Source organism: Schistocerca serialis, chromosome 11, assembly GCF_023864345.2.
Source record: "Schistocerca serialis cubense isolate TAMUIC-IGC-003099 chromosome 11, iqSchSeri2.2, whole genome shotgun sequence".
NCBI lineage: Eukaryota > Metazoa > Arthropoda > Insecta > Orthoptera > Acrididae > Schistocerca > Schistocerca serialis.
This window is the reverse complement of record NC_064648.1, coordinates 36,148,996-36,170,644: the sequence shown is the minus strand read 5'-3', so window position 1 is coordinate 36,170,644 and position 21,649 is coordinate 36,148,996. Positions and strand designations below refer to the sequence as shown.

The following is a 21,649-nucleotide window of genomic DNA, read 5'->3' as shown; positions in this document are numbered from 1 at the left end:
GGGCACGTGGAGCAGTGGCACGGTCCTATATACTAGACGACAAAAAAAGTGGCTCTTCGACACACCCGGCAGACGTGGTCTGATGTCATAACTTTCTATTCTTTGGCTTGAATGCTACTAGATCTTTAGTTCACACCCTTTTCTAATTGAAATTCACATTGAGGTGGTTAGTCAACAATAGATAAAAAATAATTACAGCATCCTATTAATTTTTAAATTTTGGACTGTCTGACTACAACTGAATGAAACACGGTTTTCGTGCCATAAACACTTCGCCTTTTTATCAGCAAGCTATTTTTAGTGGCAGCTTCGATGATTTTCTACATATTATGTTTATGTTCCATTTTTGGTACTGTTTCTCTTCATATAATTGCTGCTTGGGGTTTTTTCCACTTTTCACAGCACTAGGAATTGAATACTTGTTTTGATGTCCACGCAACCTGCCACCGAAGATGCTTTGCACAGAATTAAGGCGAAACGCGTACGGCACGAAAACTGTGTTTCATTCAGTTGTAGTCAGACAGTCCAAAAAGTAACAATTATCAATATACCATAATATTACATGAAACTGAGGAAGACAGGACTACAAAAGTTGAAGATGTTGAAAAAATAATGTTCGCCTCTACTTTTGCTAAAGGTTGACGCGTGACAACGTGTATGTGCTTTTAATATTTGTAGCTAGGGTCATCGTGAGCGTAGTATCGATTTGTTTTGAAATTGCATACACACACAATTACAAAATGCTTATTTGTGGAAATGAATTTAATCTGAAAGGCAATCAGTATTCTTTTACAAAATATGGCAGGTTCTATTTCTAAAATACTAAGAAAGTGAAAATGGAACTAACTAGTACTCAACAATGGCTTTGTTAAAATTACGAACTGATACTGTTTATGATAGATGGCAGCTTTTAAATTTATTCAGAAAATCATTGTACTGATATGGCGTGTAACTTTAAATCAGTAACGTGACACGTATTTAAGAAAAAAACGATTGTTGTTGTTGTTGTTGTTGTGGTCTTCAGTCCTGAGACTGGTTTGATGCAGCTCTCCATGCTACTCTATCCTGTGCAAGCTTCTTCATCTCCCAGTACCTACTGCTACCTACATCCTTCTGAATCTGCCTAGTGTATTGATCTCTTGGTCTCCCTCTACGATTTTTACCCTCCACGCTGCCCTCCAATGCTAAATTTGTGATCCCTTGATGCCTCAAAACATGTCCTACCAACCGATCTCTTCTTCTAGTCAAGTTGTGCCACAAACTTGTCTTCTCCCCAATCCTATTCAATACCTCCTCATTAGTTACGTGATCTACCCACCTTATCTTCAACATTCTTCTGTAGCACCACATTTCGAAAGCTTCTATTCTCTTCTTGTCCAAACTGGTTATCGTCCATGTTTCACTTCCATACATGGCTACACTCCATACAAATACTTTCAGAAACGACTTCCTGACACTTAAATCTATACTCGATGTTAACAAATTTCTCTTCTTCAGAAACGCTTTCCTTGCCATTGCCAGTCTACATTTTATATCCTCTCTACTTCGACCATCATCAGTTATTTTACTCCCTAAATAGCAAAACTCCTTTACTACTTTAAGTGTCTCATTTCCTAATCTAATCCCCTCAGCATCACCCGATTTAATTTGACTACATTCCATTATCCTCGTTTTGCTTTTGTTGATGTTCATCTTATATCCTCCTTTAAAGACACTGTCCATTTCGTTCAACTGCTCTTCCAAGTCCTTTGCTGTCTCTGACAGAACTACAATGTCTTCGGCGAACCTCAAAGTTTTTACTTCTTCTCCATGAATTTTAATACCTACTCCGAATTTTTCTTTTGTTTCCTTTACTGCTTGCTCAATATACAGATTGAATAACATCGGGGAGAGACTACAACCCTGTCTCACTCCTTTCCCAACCACTGCTTCCCTTTCATGCCCCTCGACTCTTATAACTGCCATCTGGTTTCTGTACAAATTGTAAATAGCCTTTCGCTCCGTGTATTTTACCCCTGCCACCTTCAGAATTTGAAAGAGAGTATTCCAGTTAACGTTGTCAAAAGCTTTCTCTACAAAATTTTATGTTGTTCTCAAATTGCAACACTTTCTAAGCTTTTCATGTTAATTAAGGCCATATAAGCACAGTCTTTTTCTAATGTACTTCTGACGAAAAGGCGATTCTGGTAGCTGGAGTCCAGAGTTTTTGTTAATCGTGTCTTTTGCGTTTTAGTGGGTTATTTTCGTAGCAACTTTCATCCTCTAACAAGTTTTTTGTTATATCTAATTGATATGTGAAATACCATTTTTTATGAATATGGCTTTAAAATATTTTTAATGTAGTGAAATACTTTCTTAAAATTGCACTCCCTTAGAGGTTGAATGTCCAGAAACACTGAAAATCGTATTTTTTTAATGTCTAACGAAGAAGCCAGATATCAGTTATCATAGATGTAGCCTTAAAAATCATTCAGTGGAGTGGAATTTCAGACAATCCTTTAGTAAATGATGCCTACAGTATAAGATCCACACCCTCGCCAAACTTCAAGTTCCTATCCTTAACGGTTTGGGATGAATGATGATGAGTCAGTGAATCAGTCTGACCCCATTTCACCCCCTTTGGGATTTAATTTTCAAAATTGGTGAAACATGTATTTTTTTAATCTCCTAATTGAGAAGGCAGACACTAATTTTCAAAAATTTAGCTTTAAAAATTGTTGTACAATGAAATATTTTCGTAAAACTTTAACCCTTGTTTCACCCCCTTAGAGGTTGAATTTCCAAAAGCAGTATGATGCCTATATTTTATTTCTAACAGAGAAGTCAGATACAAATGTTCATAGATTTAGCTTCAAGAATGCTTGCACAATGAAATATTTCCAAAAAAAACTTTCATCCCCAATTCACCTCCTATAGGGATTGAATCCCCAATAACATTGAAACATTTTTTTTTAATTGAATTTGTAGAGGGGAGAAAGGAAAAGGAAGGGAGGGGAAGGGAAGGGAAGGGATGAAGGGATTATTGTAGTCAGCTGCTTTGGGACACGAAGCGGAATCAGTGGTGATGAGTGAAAATTTGTGCCGGACCGGGATTCGATCCCAGGATCTCCCACTGACTAGGCAGTTGCATTATCCAGTGCACTACCTGGACCACAGTGCTAATCACAACTGCGCAGACTATCTCGCTCGACCCACACTCCCGTCTAGTGTCACCAATCTGCAGTCCACCACACCTTTGTATATTTCTAACTCAGAAATATTTCCATAAAAACTTTCATCCCGTGTTTCACCCCTGTAGGTGTTGAATTTCAAAAAACAATGAAACTCTTACTTTTTTATCTCTTAACTTATAAGCCAAATTTAAATGTTCGTTGATATGGCTTTAAAAATGCTTTCATAATAAAATATTTCATCCAAATATCTCATCCCTTATTACATCCCCTTAGGTTCAGTTTCACAGAAACACTGAACTAGTATTTCCTTTTGTTTGTAAGAAAGAGGTCATGCACCAGTGTTCTATTACTACAGCTTTTTTTTTTTTTTTTTTTTTTTTTTTTTTTTTTTTTTTTTTTTTTTTTTTTTTTTAAAAATAACGATATATTTTCAAAAGAAGCTTTCATACAGTATTTCACCCCCATAGCGTTAAATTTCCAAAAGTTCTGTAACAGGTATTTCTCTATTTATGACTGAGAAACCAAATACGAATTTTCATAGGTCTCACTTCAAAATTTCCTTAATAGTGACTTTTTGTTTTTAAAAGACCTCAATCCCCTATTTCACCCCCTTGGGGTTGGAATTCCAAAAAATCCCTTCTCAAATGACTCCTATAGTTTAGGATACACACCTTTTCCAAATTAAAAGTTTCTATTCTTACAAGGGAACCTCCCCATCGCACCCCCCTCAGATTTAATTATAAGTTGGCACAGTGGATAGGCCTTGAAAAACTGAACACAGATCAATTGAGAAAACAGGAAGAAGTTATGTGGAACTGTGAAAAAATAAGCAAAATATACAAACTGAATAGTTCATGGGAAGATAAGCAACATCAAGGAGATTACGAACACAGGAGCGCCATGGTCTCGTGGTTAGCGAGAGCAGCTATAGAACGAGAGGTCCTTGGTTCAAATCTTCCATTGAGTGAAAAGTTTAATTTTTGATTTTCAGTTTATGTGACAAACTCTTATGTTTTCATCACTTTTTTGGGAGTGATTATCACATCCACAAGAAAACCTAAATCGGGCAAGGTAGAAGAATCTTTTTACCCATTCGCCAAGTATACAAGTTAGGTGGGTCGACAACATATTCCTGTCATGTGACGCACATGCCGTCACCAGTGTCGTATAGAATATATCAGATGTGTTTTCCTGAGGAGGAATCGGTTGACCTATGACCTTGCGATCAAATGTTTTCGGTTCCCATTGGAGAGGCACGTCCTTTCGCCTACTAATCGCACGGTTTTGCTATGCGGTCGCAAAACACAGACACTAAACTTATTACAGTGAACAGAGACGTCAATGAACGAACGGAGAGATAATAACTATGAAAAAATAAAGAAAGTAAAATTTTCACTCGAGGGAATACTTGAACCAAGGACCTCTCGTTTTGCAGCTCCTCACGCTACCACGGGACCACAGCGCTCCTCAAGTCACGTTGTCCATGATGTTGCATATGTGGCCCATGGACTACTCAGTTTTATATTTTGCTTATTTTTTCACAGTTCCACACAACTTCTTCCTGTTTTCTCAATTGATCTGTGTTCAGTTTTTCAAGGCCTATCCACTGTGCCAACTTATAACTAAATCTGAGGGGGGTGCGATGGGGAGGCTCCCTTGTTAGTGATTTGGGCTGGATGGTGATGAATCAGTCAGTCTGTCAGGACATTGCCTTTTCTATAAGAGATTATTGTCATATGATATTTATCTTACAAATTGTATATGTTATATACGAAAAAGGGGGTGCTAGAATGCCCCCTTGAATTTTGTGAATAGATATGCTTGCTTGTCTCATTCACAAAATTCAAACATAGCAACAACATTATTCAACAGTTGCTTTACATAGGTGAAATTACATGTTCTTCAGGTTCTCATGGGTATTAAGTTAATTTTTACTCCCGAATGTTTGATACTTTTAGTTATCCTGTTATTACAGTTTCCCAGATATTTCATTGTACATTGATACATAGTAATTGTGGGAGTGTCGTTTGTTCAGTTTGTTAATTATTCATTGTGGCTGTGGGTTATTGATTTCTACATTTGTGTTGTCGTTTTGAGCACCTATCTCAAATCCGATTTGCGTATTAGTGTATTGCCTCTTCATTTGTCATTGTTGCTCATTTCATCTGTAACGATTACTGCCTAGGTACACGGTGTGTAGTTGTCTTTTGTGAGTGTTTTTCGTGAAGCTTTGAATTTTTAAATTTCCACACAGTTAACGTAGTGCGACAACAGTTTGAAGTAAGCATTGAGTATCGCCACATTCCGCTGGCACAGTCTGTTTCAAAAATGACTGCACGTGGCAGGCAATACAGTTATATGTGGGGGACACGGTTCGTGGGCACTGCTCGTTCATCTCGCACACATTCAGCGAGGTATGTTGTACCCTCACTGCAGATAAGGCAAGTGCCAAGAATTGTCGTTTCTACATTTCACACTATATTTGCCATTCATTTCGACATACTAGGTTCACGTTTTCTGACACTTTGCATCACAAGATTTTGTGCTATCACTCACTGAGATTTGTATGTCCCCTCCCCATTTTTAATTGAAATTTGTGTTGAGATGGCTAGCCAACAATAGATAAAAAATAATGGTCTCCTCTCCTTTTGCTACAGGTCGATTTGTGACGGCTTGTACATGTTATTAATATTCACAGCTTGCTCAACACCTGTTCAGGATCGATTCGTTTTGAAATTGTATACGTGTGCAATCACAAAATGATAATCTGTGGAAATGAATTTCATCTGAAAGGCAGTGGGACGTCTTTAACAAAATTTGGCATGCTGTACTTCTGAAATACCGAGAAAGTGAAAATGGAGCAAAACGCACTCGACGTTGACTATGTTAAAATTACGAATCGATACCATTTGTGGAAGGTGACCACTTTTACAGTTATTCGGAAAGTCGTTGAACTGACAGGGAGGGAAATTTTAATTCAGTAATACAACACATATTTAAGAAAAATCGATTATTATTTCAGTAATGTGAATCACTTACACAAAGTGTGACACCCAAAGCAATACAAGAATCTAATCAGCTTCAGAGTCAGGATCAAAGAGAGCTCAACCTTAATAATATTACCGCTTTTATAGGCCAAAAGCAAAGATCATATGTCGTCGTTCAGTTATTGTACTTGGCATTTCTGTTTTCTCTTCAGATTTATTAATTTGATTACTATCGTACGGTATATGTATTACAGAAGAGGTACACTGTACGAGAAAAAACGGACTCGAGAACTCAGTATGTGTACACACCATTTCCACCTATGCAAATGGTTAGAATTGCAATTCTCTGTGACAAGTAGAATGGACAGTGGAGTAAAATACTGTCATACGTGTTAAGTGTCGCCAGCTGGCCCAGAAGAATATACCAGGGGCCAAACAGCGCCACGTGTCGAGTGGTCTCACGCACCTAGGGACAGTGTTACAGGCACCTCACACAATTTACGAGGGCCTCATTACCCATTTCACGAATTTGTAAACGGCTTCTTCACAGATTACTGTTGGCAGCCGGTCGAATTGTGCAGTATCCCGATTCGTGGGGTGTCAGGAAGTGGCAGTGGCCCGACATTAGACTGTACGAGAATGTGAAACCGGGCTTACTCGTCATCAGTGTGCGGTCGTCACGAGAGAGAATCACTGTACGAGCTCGAAAGGCACCGTCGCTCTGTCCGGTCTGAGCCTCGCTTTCTAAACCGAGTAATGAAATCCACGCGACAGTCTCTGTCGTCCAGCACTGCCGGTCAGAGACTGGGGAATTCTGTCGCACGTGCAGGCGGGCATTAACGACACGACACGGAACTGTCGTTCGGAGTGGTGCCGTGACCGGAAAGCACAGAGTGCCGACGAATGGCACGACACCGTGTTTAGCGGCGAATCGCCACTCTTTACCGCTCCGGACGACCGTCGGTGGCTACCTAGGGAGAGGTCCTATTCTTCCGGTGCACTGTTACTCTCAGTGTCGGGCCAGGAGGAGCTACCGGGTACGACTTCACATCACGGCCGGAGTCGATCGAGGGGCTTGAGTGGTGTGACGGTACACTGTATTCACCCCGCGTACTCGCGCGTTACCTCTCACGTGACGGTACGTAAGCAGAATCGCTCGACGGGACGGTGCCCGTCTGCACGCGACGAGTGTCTCCGCAGACTGCTCGTGCGGTGTATGGGCTTTCCTGCAGCCGAGATTGCCAGATCTGTCCGCGACAGGAAAGGTGCGCCCGGTTCGTACGTCGGCACGTCCCGGTGCCAGTATCCGAAAAGTCGATGGCCGGATACGACAGTCCTGAGCCCCTTTGCCTCTGGAGAGAGTACGGTAGCTGCACGGTGCACTTCTCGAACGAATTAGTGCGTACATCTGGGCCCGATCGGGTGTGACGTCGTATCGACAAGTGGGCTCGCACTCTCAGGTTCTTCACAAGTTTGACTCTATTTTGTAATCACTGAAACTACATCACGTACCCTCCCTGTATGTTTCGTTTTGTGTCCTCCTCCCCTTCTGCTGGCTCCAGTTTCTTTGTCGGGCAGTGTAGACGGTTATTGCAGGTGTAATGCACATCGGTATTTGTGATTACTTCTGTACGTCTACAGTTTTGACTACTAGTGCTGTGGTGGATCACATCACAATAATGGAGGTTCTGTAGAATGAGTGATTGGAGAAGTTTGCATTTCACATCCTGTGGTAATATGTTCCAAAATTTTTTGAAAGTTTAGAGGCAAGCAGAAGTCTTCCTGCATGTGGCAATAGTATTTTCTACCCAGTCGACACGCTTCTCCGTAGTTATACTCGAGTCGTTCACCATTTTGTGACAGGTATCGGAATACTGTCGAGAAGAATGGTAGGCATTCGTTCGCAGAATTCTGAACGTATTAATTTCTGACAGAATACTGACAAGTAAACCTACCCGAGGGATACACTTTAATTCTGGCCGACTTTGAATATGTTTTAGTGTAGAGCAAAATAAGACACACAGATTTTTTATACGTGCCCGTAGGGCCATTAGGGGCATGAAACACCCCCTTGCAAAAAACTGAGTTTAATGTTTCTGAATGAATACTGTTGACACAGTAATAGATTTTAAAAAAGTCAACCTTGAAATAAATCTTCCATGGTATTTAATGTACATTACAGTGGTGCAACCAAATTTCTCTAAAAGCCGTTTTCTTTTAAATCTCCTTGCCCCTCTACCTTGTTTTTCATTTCAATATTTGACTAGCAGTAAAAAGTATAGCATCATTAATACCAAAGTCACTAATATATGATGAAGTGGTATTCCAAAAATGTGTATGTCAGATAAGATATAAGTATTTCTGTGTAGCTGTATGTGCCCTATATATGTCAATTTAATGCCAGTTGCCAGGGTGGTAGTGGTGGTGGTGGTGGTTTTTTTTTGAGAGAGAGAGAGATAGAGAGATATTTGTATTTCTGTTTTCTTTCTATATTTCATGCATTTTTTTGTTTTCAAGTTGTAACCTTTTCAGATTTAATTACGTTATATTTGAAATTGTTTGTACATTATTGTTGTAACACTATTGTGAATCTGAACAGTAATGAGAAGGTGCACAATTGTTCAGGTCAAAAAAATGCCGAATGCAGATCAATTGTTCAAGGAGGTGCTTCACCCCGTTTATGGCTGTGTGGGCACACTTAAACAAATATGTTTTTAGAATATTCAAATCTGATTCAAATTGAAGTGCATACCTTGGGTAGGTTTACTTGCAAGATTATTTCGGTTTTGCACGCATGTAAGCACTGAATACAAGTCATCATTCATCTAGACCGGGGATACACAGACCGTGAGCTGCATGCGGTCTGCCATTCATTTTGCAGTGGCCCACTCTTTAGTGTTCCTTGTTGCAAATTTTTTTCCCTCATCCCTCCCAAAAAGGTGAGGGCAGGCTGTTGTGGAACTTTGTTCTTCTGACACACGCCAGTCTAAGTGGAATTCGAGCACCTGGATGCCAATCTGTAATAACAACTCTCACAGCATGTTATTTTTGAACTTCCGCAACAATTCGGTCACAGCAATAAGAGCTATACACGGACCTGCAGGGACGACATTGTTCAGTCGTCAGTGGCTTGTGTATTCTACAGAACATATCTTATGTCAGTGAGCTCCTTCAACTTGCTCATTTGTGCATTGAACTTTTTTTGACAAGGGTAACCAACAATTTTATGAATTTATTTCTGTGAACCTGTAAGCATGAAGTTCACTATATCAGTCGATAATAATAAAAGAAAATATATAACTGAAATAAAATGGAAGATTTGTGAAACAAATGGTATGAACTAATAGTACAAGGCATGCTCACAAATTAAGTGTACTGTGACCATAACGGATTCTGGTTTTTTGGTTTTTGTGGGTTGGCAACAAAGCTGAACGGTAGAGGGGGATCTCCCAACCAGAGTGAGCATTTCGGGAACACAGTAGTATGTAAACTCGTGCAGTAATGTCCAGTTGCAATATATGTTGGTAAGAAATCCAGACAAGTGGGAGCTGTAACCTACATTTTACTTAGGAGAGGAATAACACATACTGAAATCTTCTCGCAAATCAAAACGGTTTACGGCATAGGCGCTATGAACAGAATGAATGTATTTAAGTGGTCTAGAGAATTTGGTGGAGGCTGAACAAATGTTCATGAGGAACAGACAATTGGAAGACCTGTTCCGGAAGAGTGCAAATTGACAGTGGACAAATTTTCTGCAGTGTTTCTGCAACTCTCCAGAGCTCTCTTGTACGAGACATCCACAGAATTACTGGGATACTGGAAACTGTGCACAGGATGGGTTCTAAAACAGCTGACAGAGCAGCACGAGAAAAATCGGGTCAGTAGTGCCCGCGAGCTCCTCGAGTAACTCGAATTGAAAGGTGAGGAGTTTCCGAGCTCAATTGTGACTGGCGATGAAACGTGGGTGGCTCATTATGTGCCAGAGACAAAAAGATGGTTGTCACAGTGGCATCAGATCCATTCCCCATCTGCTGTAAAATACAAAACCACAATTGTGGGCAAAAAAAAGTACAGCCTCATTGTCTACGGAGTATTGCCTCAGTTGTGCGACTGGATTCATGATTTCCTGTCAGAAAGGTCACAGTTCGTAGTAATAGACAGAAAGTCGTTGAGTGAAAGAGAAGTAATATCCAGCGTTCCCCAAGGAAGTGTTGTAGGCCCTCTATTGTTCCTGATCTATATTAACGACATAGGAGACAATCTGAGTAGCCGTCTTAGATTGTTTGCAGACGATGCTGTCATTTACTGTCTTGTAAAGGCATCAGACGATCAAAACTACTTGTAAAATGATTTAGATATGATATCGATATGGTGCGAAAAGTGACAATTGACCCTGAATAAAGAAAAGTACTAAAAGAAATCAGCTAAATTTCAATTACGTGATAAGTCACACAAATCTGAGGGCTGTAAATTCAACTAAATACTGAGGGATTACAATTACAAATAACCAAAATTGGAACGATCACATAGATAATACTGTGGGTAGAGCAAACCAAAGACTGCAATTCATTGGCAGAACACTTAGAAGGTGCAACAGATCTACCAAAGAGACTGCTGACACTACGCTTGTCCGCCCTATTCTGGAGTACTGCTGTGCGGTGTGGGATCCACATCAAGGTGGGACTGATGGATGACATCGAAAAAGTACAAAGTAGGGCAGCTCATTTTGTATTATTGTGAAATAGGGGAGATAGTGTCACAGACGTGATAAGTGTATTGGAGTGGCAATCATTAAAACAAAGGCGTTTTTCGTTGCGACGGAATCGTCTCATGAAATTTCAATCACCAGTTTTCTCCTCCGATTGCGAAAACATTCTGTTGGCACCCACCCACATAGTGAGAAATGATCATCAAGATAAAATAAGAGAAGTCAGGGCTCACATGGAAAAATTTAAGTGCTCGTTTTTCCTGTGTGCCGTTCGAGAGTGTAACAGTAGATAGACAGCATGAAGGTGGTTCATTGAACCCTCTGCCAGGCACTTAATTGTGAATAGCAGAGTAATCATGTAGATGTAGATGTAGATGATGAAAAGGCATCATTTTGGTCAAATTTCTGACTCCTAGATACTGTCAGGGCACAATAATATTGTGATGTCCTAAAAAAACCTCAAAAAGAATGCTGTAGGAGAGATTAACATCTTTTTACCTCCCTGCAGGTGCACACGAGAGAAATTAAATTTTCAGCCAAAGAGTGGAAAGCAGTTACGAAGTAGGGGAAGGATCTGACCGGAGAGTTTTTCGAAGCTCGTGCCGCAGTTCGCTACGTGCACTGAACAGCAAAAATAGTCAGCCAGTGTATCAACAATGTCCTGTATTTTTTTTTCCAAATACACTTTTTCTGAAAAAAAAACCTTAAAAATCTAGCACACTTACTCTCTGAACAAGCCTCGTAACAATATTTTTTTTCTGTGACCCGAACGTAATCACAGTGAGCGCTTTGCAGTGTGCGGTACTAGTGATGTGGTGCACCCCACAACTAGACTATCACAGTACCGATACCTTCAGGTTTGCAATTTAATTTAGAACTAGAGGTCACGGGCGTAGAAATAATATTCACATTATCATAAAATCGTACAGCATTTAAAGGAAGTGTGCCATCTTATTTTACTCTGTGCTCGTGTTTCACAGCATGGGGTGGTTTTTCAGGACTGTGGCACCTCTTCCCGCGCGCCGCTGTCGGAACTCGAGTCGAACTCCCCGTCACCGTCGCACCGCAGTCCGGAAGTCTCAGAACCGACAGGAAGTGCCGATGTGAGTATCGGAGGTGTAAATATGCGTGTAAATTTGTGGGATTGCTCGACCCGCTCGTGACTGCGGGAGCTTACGTAGCACTTTTAATAAAAGATTACAGTCTCAGATTTTTGTTCCATCTCAATGGCATTTATTTAACGTGGCAAGTTTAGGGCCATTAGCAGCTCTCGCACACCCGAACTGGTGATCTACGTATTTTACACGACGTGTACAGTGTCCACTCACATTCGTTTGACCGCCTGTCGATAGCTTGAGTAGCCCCTTTTTGCAGCGTGGACTGCTGTGAGATGTTCAGGAAGAGAGTTAACTGAGGTTCCGGAAGGCGGCACCTACAGAGGTGCAGAGCCATTTCAACTCCGGTGCCGCGGCCACCTGCGATAGGTTTCTCGGTCGAGGACACTTGGCGCCGACAGCCGTATCGATGTAATCCCACAGATTCTCGACTCGGGAGTTCGGTGACCGAGGGAGTATGGTAATCTGGTGCCGGTGCTCTCTGAACCACACGTGCACACTTTGATCTGTGATACGTTACATTGTCGCGCCGGTAGGTGCCATCGTGCCGAGGAAAAAGGAACTCCACGTAAGTGTGTGTGTGGTCCTCGAGGATAGTTGCGTACTCGTATTTATCCGTTGTGCATTCCAGAGTGACAAGACTGCCACAAAAAACCACAAACTTTCACCAGACCGTAATGCTCCCTATACTGGCCCGTACTCGTCTGTCGATTGTTGTGGGGTGTTCGCTTTCGGACATTGCACGCCGTACATCCCGACGACGCGATTCGTTCGAAAAGGCCATGTGTCGGCAGACGTCATGTTGAGGTATCCGCGTGAAAATTCTAGCCACCGAATCACAGTCGGTGTGGGTGCAGGAACCGGGTGCCTGCTTCGGACGCTCTTACACGGCGACATCTTCTAAATGATCGTCGAGCAGACACTGTCGTTAGCCTCTCGGTTCGTCTGGGTGTTCAGTTGTGTGGCAGTTGCTCGTCTATTCCCCTGTACACGTCTGTAGCCGTCGTTCACCCCTGTTGTCTACAGCCCGTGGTACTCCACAATTGCCTCGGCACCTGCTTTTCTCAGTATCATTTGGCCACGTACGGTATACTTTAACCACGGCGGCTCACAAAAAGTTACAAACTTGGCTGTTTCGGAGTCGCTTCGACCCTCGGCCCGGAAGCCGATAATCGTACCCTTTCGGATGTCAGATAAATTGCTCCGTTTCTGCATTAACGTGACAACTGCACCGTTTCCCACATTGTGCGGACACCTTTATGTACCCTCTATCACCAGATGTGTGACCTGCCACCTGCGAGCTCTTCTCGCATGCTGATGTCGACCTTAGCTCACAGTAATGTGACCGGACTGTGTATTACGATACTTCTCTGAACGTACTAGGGAGTCCGGGAAGAGCCATTCGGTCCTAGACTCAACGAAAAGAAAATCACGACGTCGTATCCACTCGGCAGAGAAGGGGTGACGCTCGAGTCCCGAGTGACAGACGGTGCAGGGACAGACTATCTCCTGGAATAAGGATGCTCACTGTCACCGAAGCTACTCGACGTGTACGGAGAACAATTGTAGGTGAGCCACGAAGGATACGAGAGGCATTGTACGAGGGTTATTCCAAAAGTAAGGTCCGGTTATAAAAAAAAAATCCAAACTAAAATGTTTTTTCAAAACAATTGTTTTATTTACATTCCTTACATCTTTATCTATTTTTCTACATAACTTCCATACTTATTTAAACATTTGTCACATCGTTCAACAAGCTTTTGAATGCCCATGTTATAGAAATCGGCCGCCTGTGACGATAACCAGTCCTTAACTGCTTCTTTCACTTCATCATCTGTGTCGAAGCGCTTGCCGCCGAGAAACTCCTTTAAGTAACGGAACAGGTGGAAATCACTTGGCGCCAGGTCCGGACTGTAAGGAGGATGGTCCATCTGTTCCCATCCAAATTTCTTGATCAGAGCTTGCGTTTCATTTGCAGTGTGGGGTCTGGCATTGTCATGCAACAACAAGATTCCAGACGACAAAAGACCACGTCGCTTATTCTGGATTGCACGTCGAAGTTTAGTCAGGGTAGCGCAGTAGGCGGCTTTATTAATCGTTGTTCCTCTCTCCATAAAGTCGACTAACAATACTCCACGTCTATCCCAGAACACAGTCGCCATAACCTTACGTGTTGAGATTGTCTGCTTTGCCTTGACCTTGACTGGCGATGACGTGTGACGCCATTGCATTGACTGACGTTTAGACTCTGGAGTGATGTGAGAAACCCATGTCTCATCCCCTGTGACAACATTGTCTAAAAGACTGTCACCTTCCTTATGATATCGCTCCAAAAAATCAAGAGCAAAAGCCATTCTTTTCATTCGTTGGGGCTCAGTAAGCAGCCTGGGAACCCAACGGGCACACAATTTGTGAAACTTCAAATGTTCAGACACAATTCTGTACAAAGTTGTTCTACTCACATTCGGAAAATGCATGTCTACGTCTGTAATAGTGAATCGGCGATCTTCACGAATTTTTTTGTCAACCGCATTGACCAAATCGTCTGAAATCACTGATGGTTGGCCACACCGTGGTTCATCGTGCACATTATCCCGTCCTTTATTAAAAGCTCGCACCCACTTGCGCACTTTACTGTCGCTCATTATGTTAGGACCGTACACTTCAGTAATCTGCCGATGGATTTCCGCCGCTGAATTGTTTCTTGCAGACAAAAACCGTATCACTGCCCTTACTTCACAATCGGCGGGCTGATCAATTGTCTTAAACATTGTAAAGTGACACTGTGAACTACACTCAGCAACAGTAACAAAGCGAATGGCGGCGTTTGACGCGCAAGGCTTGCCGGGAGTCGGCGCGCATGCGTGTTTTGTCATTGGCGCCAAATTTCAATAGTTACGGCGAATCGGACCTTACTTTTGGAATAACCCTCGTAACTGGAGCAGGAAGGACGAAGACTGCGGTCAAGCAGAAGAGAAGCTGTAGAAGATGGAGAGTCGCCTTTTGAAGCCTGTTTAATACACTAAAGACAAAGATATCATGAGAAATGTGTCACAAGTTACACCTAATATGAAAGACAACATTTAGAGATTGCAGAGTCATACAGTTTACATTCTTTCATGTTAAGTGCACAAATAACTATGAATGACAAGTACGTACACTATTTCATCAAAAGTATCCGGACACCTGGCTGAAAATGGTTTACAAGTTCGTGGGACCGTCCCTCGGTAATGCTGGAATATGGTGTTGGCCCAACCTTAGTCTTGATGAAAGCTTCCACTCTCACATGCATACATTCAATCAGGGGCTGGAAGCTTTCTTGGGGAATGGCAGCCGATTCTTCACGGAGTGCTGCACTGAGGAGAGCCATCGATGTCAGTCGGTGAGACCTGACACGAAGTCGGTGTTCCAAAACATCCCAGAGGTGTTCTATAGGTTTCAGGTCAGGACTCTGTGCAGGCCAGTCCGTTACAGGGATGTTGTTGTCGTGCAACCACTCTGCCAAAGGCCGTGCATTATGAACAGGTGCTCGATCGTGTTGAAAGGTGCAACTGCCGTCCCCGAATTGCTCTTCAATAGTGGGAAGCGAGAAGGTGCTTAAAACATCAATATAGGCCTGTGCTGTGATAGTGCCACGCCAAACAACAAGAGGTGCAAGCCCCCTCCATGAAAAACACAGCCACACCGTAACACCACCACCTCCAAATTTTTCTGTTGCCACTACACACACTGGCAGATGACGTTCACCGGGCATTCGCCATACCCACACCCTGGCATCGGACGGCCACATTGTGTACGGTGATTTGTCACTCCACACAATGTTTTTTCACTGTTCAGTCATCCAATGTTTACACTCCTTACGCCAAGCGAGGCATCATTTGGCATTTACTGGCGTGATGTGTGGCTTTTGAGCAGTCACTCATCCGTGAAATCCAAGTTTTTCTCACCTCCTGCCTGTCATTGTACTTGCAGTGGATCCTGATGCAGTTTGGAATTCCTGTTTGATGGTCTGGACAGATGTCCGCCTATTACACATTACGACCCTCTTCAACTGTCGGTGGTCTCTGTCAGTCAACAGACGAGGTCGGCCTGTACACTTTTGTGCCGGATGTGTACCTTCACGTTTCCACTTCAGTGTGACATCGGAAACAGTGGACCTAGGGAAGTTTAGGATTGTGGAAATCTTGTGTACAGATGTATGACACAAGTGACACCCAATCAGCTGACCACGTTTGAAGTCCGTGAGTTCTGTGGGGTGCCCCATTCTGCTCTCTCACGATGTCTGATGTCGCTTATATGAAGTACTTGGCAGTAGGTGGCAGCACAATGCACTTAATATGAAAGATGTGTGTTTTTGTGGGTGTCCGGATACTTTTGATCACATAGTGTCGGTTTAAACTGTGACCACTAGCACTGATGAACGATAAAGAGAGGGGTGATAGAGTGAGGGAAAAAGCAATGTTATAAAATACAATCAATGAAGTAACGTGACTGGTTTATAAATGAAAAGATAATGAAGTGTAACCAACAGAAGATTGGATTATTACCCGTACTGTTTGACAGAGAAGAAACAGGCCACACACATTACTTTTTTGGGGAAACTGCATGCTGGTGAATTAAACCTGACACAGCATGAATTGTGCAAAGAGTGCACGGTATTTTGTTCTGGAGACAGACAACAGCAACGGAGGAGGAATTTGCAAATGTTTCTTGTTTGTGGATGGACACACCTAGAATACTAGATAATTAGGACTTTGTGTTTCATTACATGAGGAGCTGACGAGGTAGGCACGATGTGCATTACTCGCATAACTCAGCTTGCCACGGCCGACTTGACCGGTCGTGCGGGTCGTATGTACGTACATCACTGTACAGATGATTTAAAAAAGCCGACCTCACCATTGGGGATCTCTCCGTGTAAGATTATTAATGTCATTGGCTTCTATAAATCTGTTCTTTCAGATGCATGTAAATGGTCTTTTCCTTTTTGTTGATGCTATTGTTATGGTCTTCATTCTGAAGAGTTGTTTGATGCAGCTTTCCAAACTAGTCTTATCTTGTGGAAGCATCTTCAACTCTGCATTGTTACAGAAATCTACATCCATTGGAAACTGCTTACTGTAATCATCCCTCGGTCTCCCTCTTCAGTTCTTACCCCACGCTTCACTTTCATACTGGATTGACAATTACTTGATGCTTCAGAATGTGTTCTGTCAATAGAGCCCTTCTTTTTGTCTGGTTGTGCCATTCATTTATTTTTTTCTCCCCAGGTTAAATTTAGTACCTCTTCATTAGTTACTTGGTATATCCATGTGATCTTCTGTGGTTATGTACAGTCAAACATTACAAATGCATTTGTGTACACAAAATTTTTGAAAATTTTGAATTTCGCATTTTCTTAATGAGATCATACCCTCTTATGAAGGTTACAGTAAGAATGAATGAAAATGTTTGAAACTAGTCACTAAAGAAAATATTATATGCAACTCTGGTGGAAAGCTTAATTAACCCTTTTGCCACTTCAGATGAGCTCTTTGCATCCCGTGCTGAGGCGGCTTTCATTATGCCTGTATTGCTCTCCAAATGTATGTTAAGAAATGGCATTTCAGGTGATATGAAACACTTATCACCCGATTTTGTGAAAACTATTTGGTGAAAAAAATTGACTTTTGCACGTCGTACAGTATCCCTTCATTCGATAAAGAACTGAATTTGTTTTTGTTACCCATCATACTTACTGCGTTGCATCAAATTAATTAAAACATTGCACAGAATTTTAGAAAGTTCGCAGTGGTAAGAACACGTAACATAAACTTTGTGTACAGTTGATTTTAGCTCACACATTGTTGTGAACAAAATGTAGGCAAGATACCGAAATTTTATGTACGATTGTGATCAGAAGGATATCTCATTTCTTTCTAGAGTTATTGGGGTTTATATCACATCCTTGCTCATGGTGAATTGTCTTATCGTAACAACTGTAATATCTCATAAACGATATGAGATATTGATGCAAGGTTTTCTGTGAATGGTAGCACGCATTGGGTCACTTATGTCGTATGATAAATAATTGAAACTGTTTTATTCACGGTGGTATGGAAGTAACTTGTCCACAGCAGTGGGAGGTCAACGGCTCGGGGTGCATATACACGTCCACAACACCTGCGGAATGGCGTGGCAGGACATATATACGTGCCCACAGCAGCAAAAGGGTTAATATATTACAAATATATTGAGTTGTTGATCCTGATACCGACACAATTTTGGAATTACGTGAAATTGTTTCTCCAGCAAATTCGGTGGCAAAATAGGGCAGTTTCATTCCGTGATAACTCCCAATTAGTTACACTTAGACCTGTTCTGACTATGGACCCATCACAAATGAGACAAATGAGTAGGAATTATTTTTCCCGTATTGTATTAGTATTTTTTTACGAATGCTTTGCTGTGATAAAATGACAGTAAAAATTTCATAGCTGTACGATTAGGAGCATTTTAGTGAGAAAAACAGGGATTCTGTAGCTCTGCTTACAGAACAGATAAAAGGTAAATATCCAAAAATATTAGAGCTAGAGCTGTGGTATTTGATATCATGCAAAACAATAACTGAAATGCTTTTACTTTAGGGACACAAGTGAATTTAACAAAATTTACTCCCATTCGTAAACTTTCTTTGAATGTTGTATGTTTTTGTGGGTTGATTTGTACCGGACTGGCCAGGCTTATTCTGCAACACTGTTACACGTCGACAGTGTCATCAGTTTCTGGTCGAGAGCCGCAAGTGCTACCAGTGATCTGGTTCCTGGCTTCCACCTCCACAGTGCTGCTTATATGTACTTATTGTACCTCATGCTGTATGATGAGTTTGGATGTACCTGCTTGTGCATAAGATGACGGTCATGAAGTTGGATTTCTGCCGGGTTTTGGACGAAGTTGTTTTCTGGAGTAATAGACATTCAACATTCTCAGTGGGTCAGTCAGGTGGGCATCAAATATTCAAAAAAATTTCTTTGACTCTCTAAGACCAGATTGTCGGTATAAAGGAAACTTCTCGCCAGAAGTGATTTATCTTTAGTACAGATGTTAAATAACAGTCGTGAAAGACCATTTCTTTATGGGAAACCATGTCGTTGACATATCCATTGAGTATGCTGGAAGTCCGCATTATATCTCCTGTTTTGGAGCAAACTTACGACGAGTTTGGCGAATTCGTAATCTTTCATTATGTCGTAGATCTACTGTGACAATACACGCTGACTGACAGTGTCCTAAGCAGCTGTCAGGTTGATAAAAGCTGGATTTCGAAGCAATCCCCAGTAACTGAATGATGTTGAGGACTTGAGATGTACAGTCTTTTTCCTGCTCTGAAATTTGCTCGTGCTTGTATTAGAACTAGCTGTACAACAAAAATCAAACTGTTCAGCAACATCCACATGAAGATTTTGCACAGATGGTATTTACAGCTAATGAAAACAGTGAATGTAGGACAGACTCCTACACTATGAGAAGTAAAAATATTTTCCATATGGGCTGTAAATCCCTTTGTATAGCTCAGAATGGAGTTTCATATGCTGGTGCAAAAATTCTTTTTAACAAATCGCTGCTAGACATCGAGCAGGGAACCAGAACAACACCAGACAGAAAAAAAGTGCCTCATTAGTGGCTCTTTCTAAAAGTTTATGAGAATTTTGTTTATCACTTATTTTTAACTTTCTCAGTATATAGGCATCCTACAGTGGTCTTTGAAATCAGTTAAGTCATAGACTGCTTAGTATGCAGTAGTAGAAACAAATAGCAGCTAAGTAAAACAGAGGCCTGTGGTGGTACGTACACTATGTGATCAAAAGTATCCGGACACCCCCAAAAACATACGTTTTTCATATTAGGTGCATTGTGCTGCCACCTACTGCCAGGTACTCCAGATCAGCGACCTCAGCAGTCATCAGATATCGTGAGAGAGCAGAATGGGGTGCTCCACAGAACTCACGGACTTCGAACGTAGTCAGGTGACTGGGTGTCACTTGTGTTATATGTCTGTACGTGAGATTTCCACACTCCTAAACATCCCTAGCTCCACTGTTTCCGATGTGATAGTGAAGTGGAAATGTGAAGGGTCACTACAACACAAAAGTGTACAGGCCAATCTCGTCTGTTGACTGACAGAGGCCACCGACAGTTGAAGATGGTCATAATGTGTCATAGGCAGACATCTGTCCAAACCATCAAACAGGAATACCAAACTACATCAGGATCCCCTACAAGTACAATGACAGTAAGGTGGCAGGTGAGAAAACTTCGATTTCATTGTCAACCACCTGTTCATAGCCACATATCACGACAGTAAATGCCAAATGATTCCTCGCTCGGTGTAAGGAGCATAAGCATTGGGCGATTGAACAGTGGAAAAATGATGTGCGGAGTGACGAATCACAGTACACAATGTGGCGATCCGATGGCAGGGTGCGGGTATGGCAAATGCCCGGTGAACGTCATCTGCCAGTGTGCGTAGTGCCGACAGTAAAATTCGGAGGCAGTGGTGATGGTGTGGTCGGGTTTTTCATGGAGGTGGCTTGCACCCCATGTTGTTTTGCATGGTACTATCACCACACAGACCTACATTGATGTTTTAAGCACCTTCTCGCTTCCCACTGTTGAAGAGCAATTCAGGAATGGCGATTGCATCTTTGAACACGATCGAGCACCTGTTCGTAATTCACAGCCTGTGGCGGAGTGGTTACACGACAATAACGTCCTTATTGATTGGCGACTCCATGGAGTGTCCTGTGCACCACGACCAGATAATGGATATACTTAGAAGGAGAGACAGCATTGGTCGTATTTTTTGTTTTATTAACCACAAAATCGATTTTCGGTCACTTAGTGACCATCCTCAGTGCTGTAATATATAATATAAATTGGTAGGCACTGGTGTCAACAAGCTTAGAGCGATCACATAAACTGAGAACTAAGCTTGTTGACACCAGTGCCTACCAATTTATATTATATATTACAGCACTGAGGATGGTCACTAAGTGACCGAAAATCGATTTTGTGGTTAATAAAACAAAAAATACGACCAATGCTGTCTCTCCTTCTAAATAACGTCCTTGTAATGGACTGGCCTGCACAGAGTCCTGACCTGAATCCTATAAAACACCTTTGAGATGTTTTGGAATGCCAACTTCGTGCCAGGCCTCACCGACCGACATCGATACCTCTCCTCAGTGCAGCACTCCGTCAAGAATGGGCTGCCATTCCCCAAGAAATCTTCCAGCCCCTGATGGAACATATGCCTGCGAGAGTGGAAGCTGTCGTCAAGGCTGAGGGTGGGACAACACCGTACTGAATCCCAGATTCACGGATGGAGGGTGCCACGAACTTGTAAGTCATGTTCAGCCAGGTGTCCAGATTCCTTTGATGACATGGTGTACCACTACAGAGGAGGGATGTGTAACTGCACATCTACTTACTGATGGATGGTACTTGTAGCTAAAAGTTGTAAAATAAGATGTCAACTGTAAAGGTGTAGATATTGTGTCGGGGTGTTATTTTTGTTTTGCATGTAGAGAGTTATATTGAGGAACAGAGTGTGTCACTATGCATGACAGTGGTGGCAGCACCTCGGAAATGTGCAGTGTTCCAAAGCATAGGTGAAGCGCGGCC

General features: G+C 42.0%; 1 protein-coding gene across 8 annotated transcripts in view; it reads left to right on the top strand.

The window, feature by feature from the left end:
* LOC126426860 (uncharacterized) overlaps positions 1-21,649 on the top strand; it is a 156,399-nt gene that overhangs the window by 36,598 nt on the left and 98,152 nt on the right. For 7 of the 8 annotated variants that reach the window (XM_050088891.1, XM_050088889.1, XM_050088888.1 and 4 more), the window contains one exon: positions 11,870-11,974. The exons of the other annotated variant lie outside the window; for it this stretch is intronic. In XM_050088891.1, the coding sequence (XP_049944848.1) occupies positions 11,870-11,974 (105 nt within the window). The remainder of the gene's footprint in view (positions 1-11,869; positions 11,975-21,649) is intronic. 8 annotated transcript variants of the gene reach the window in all.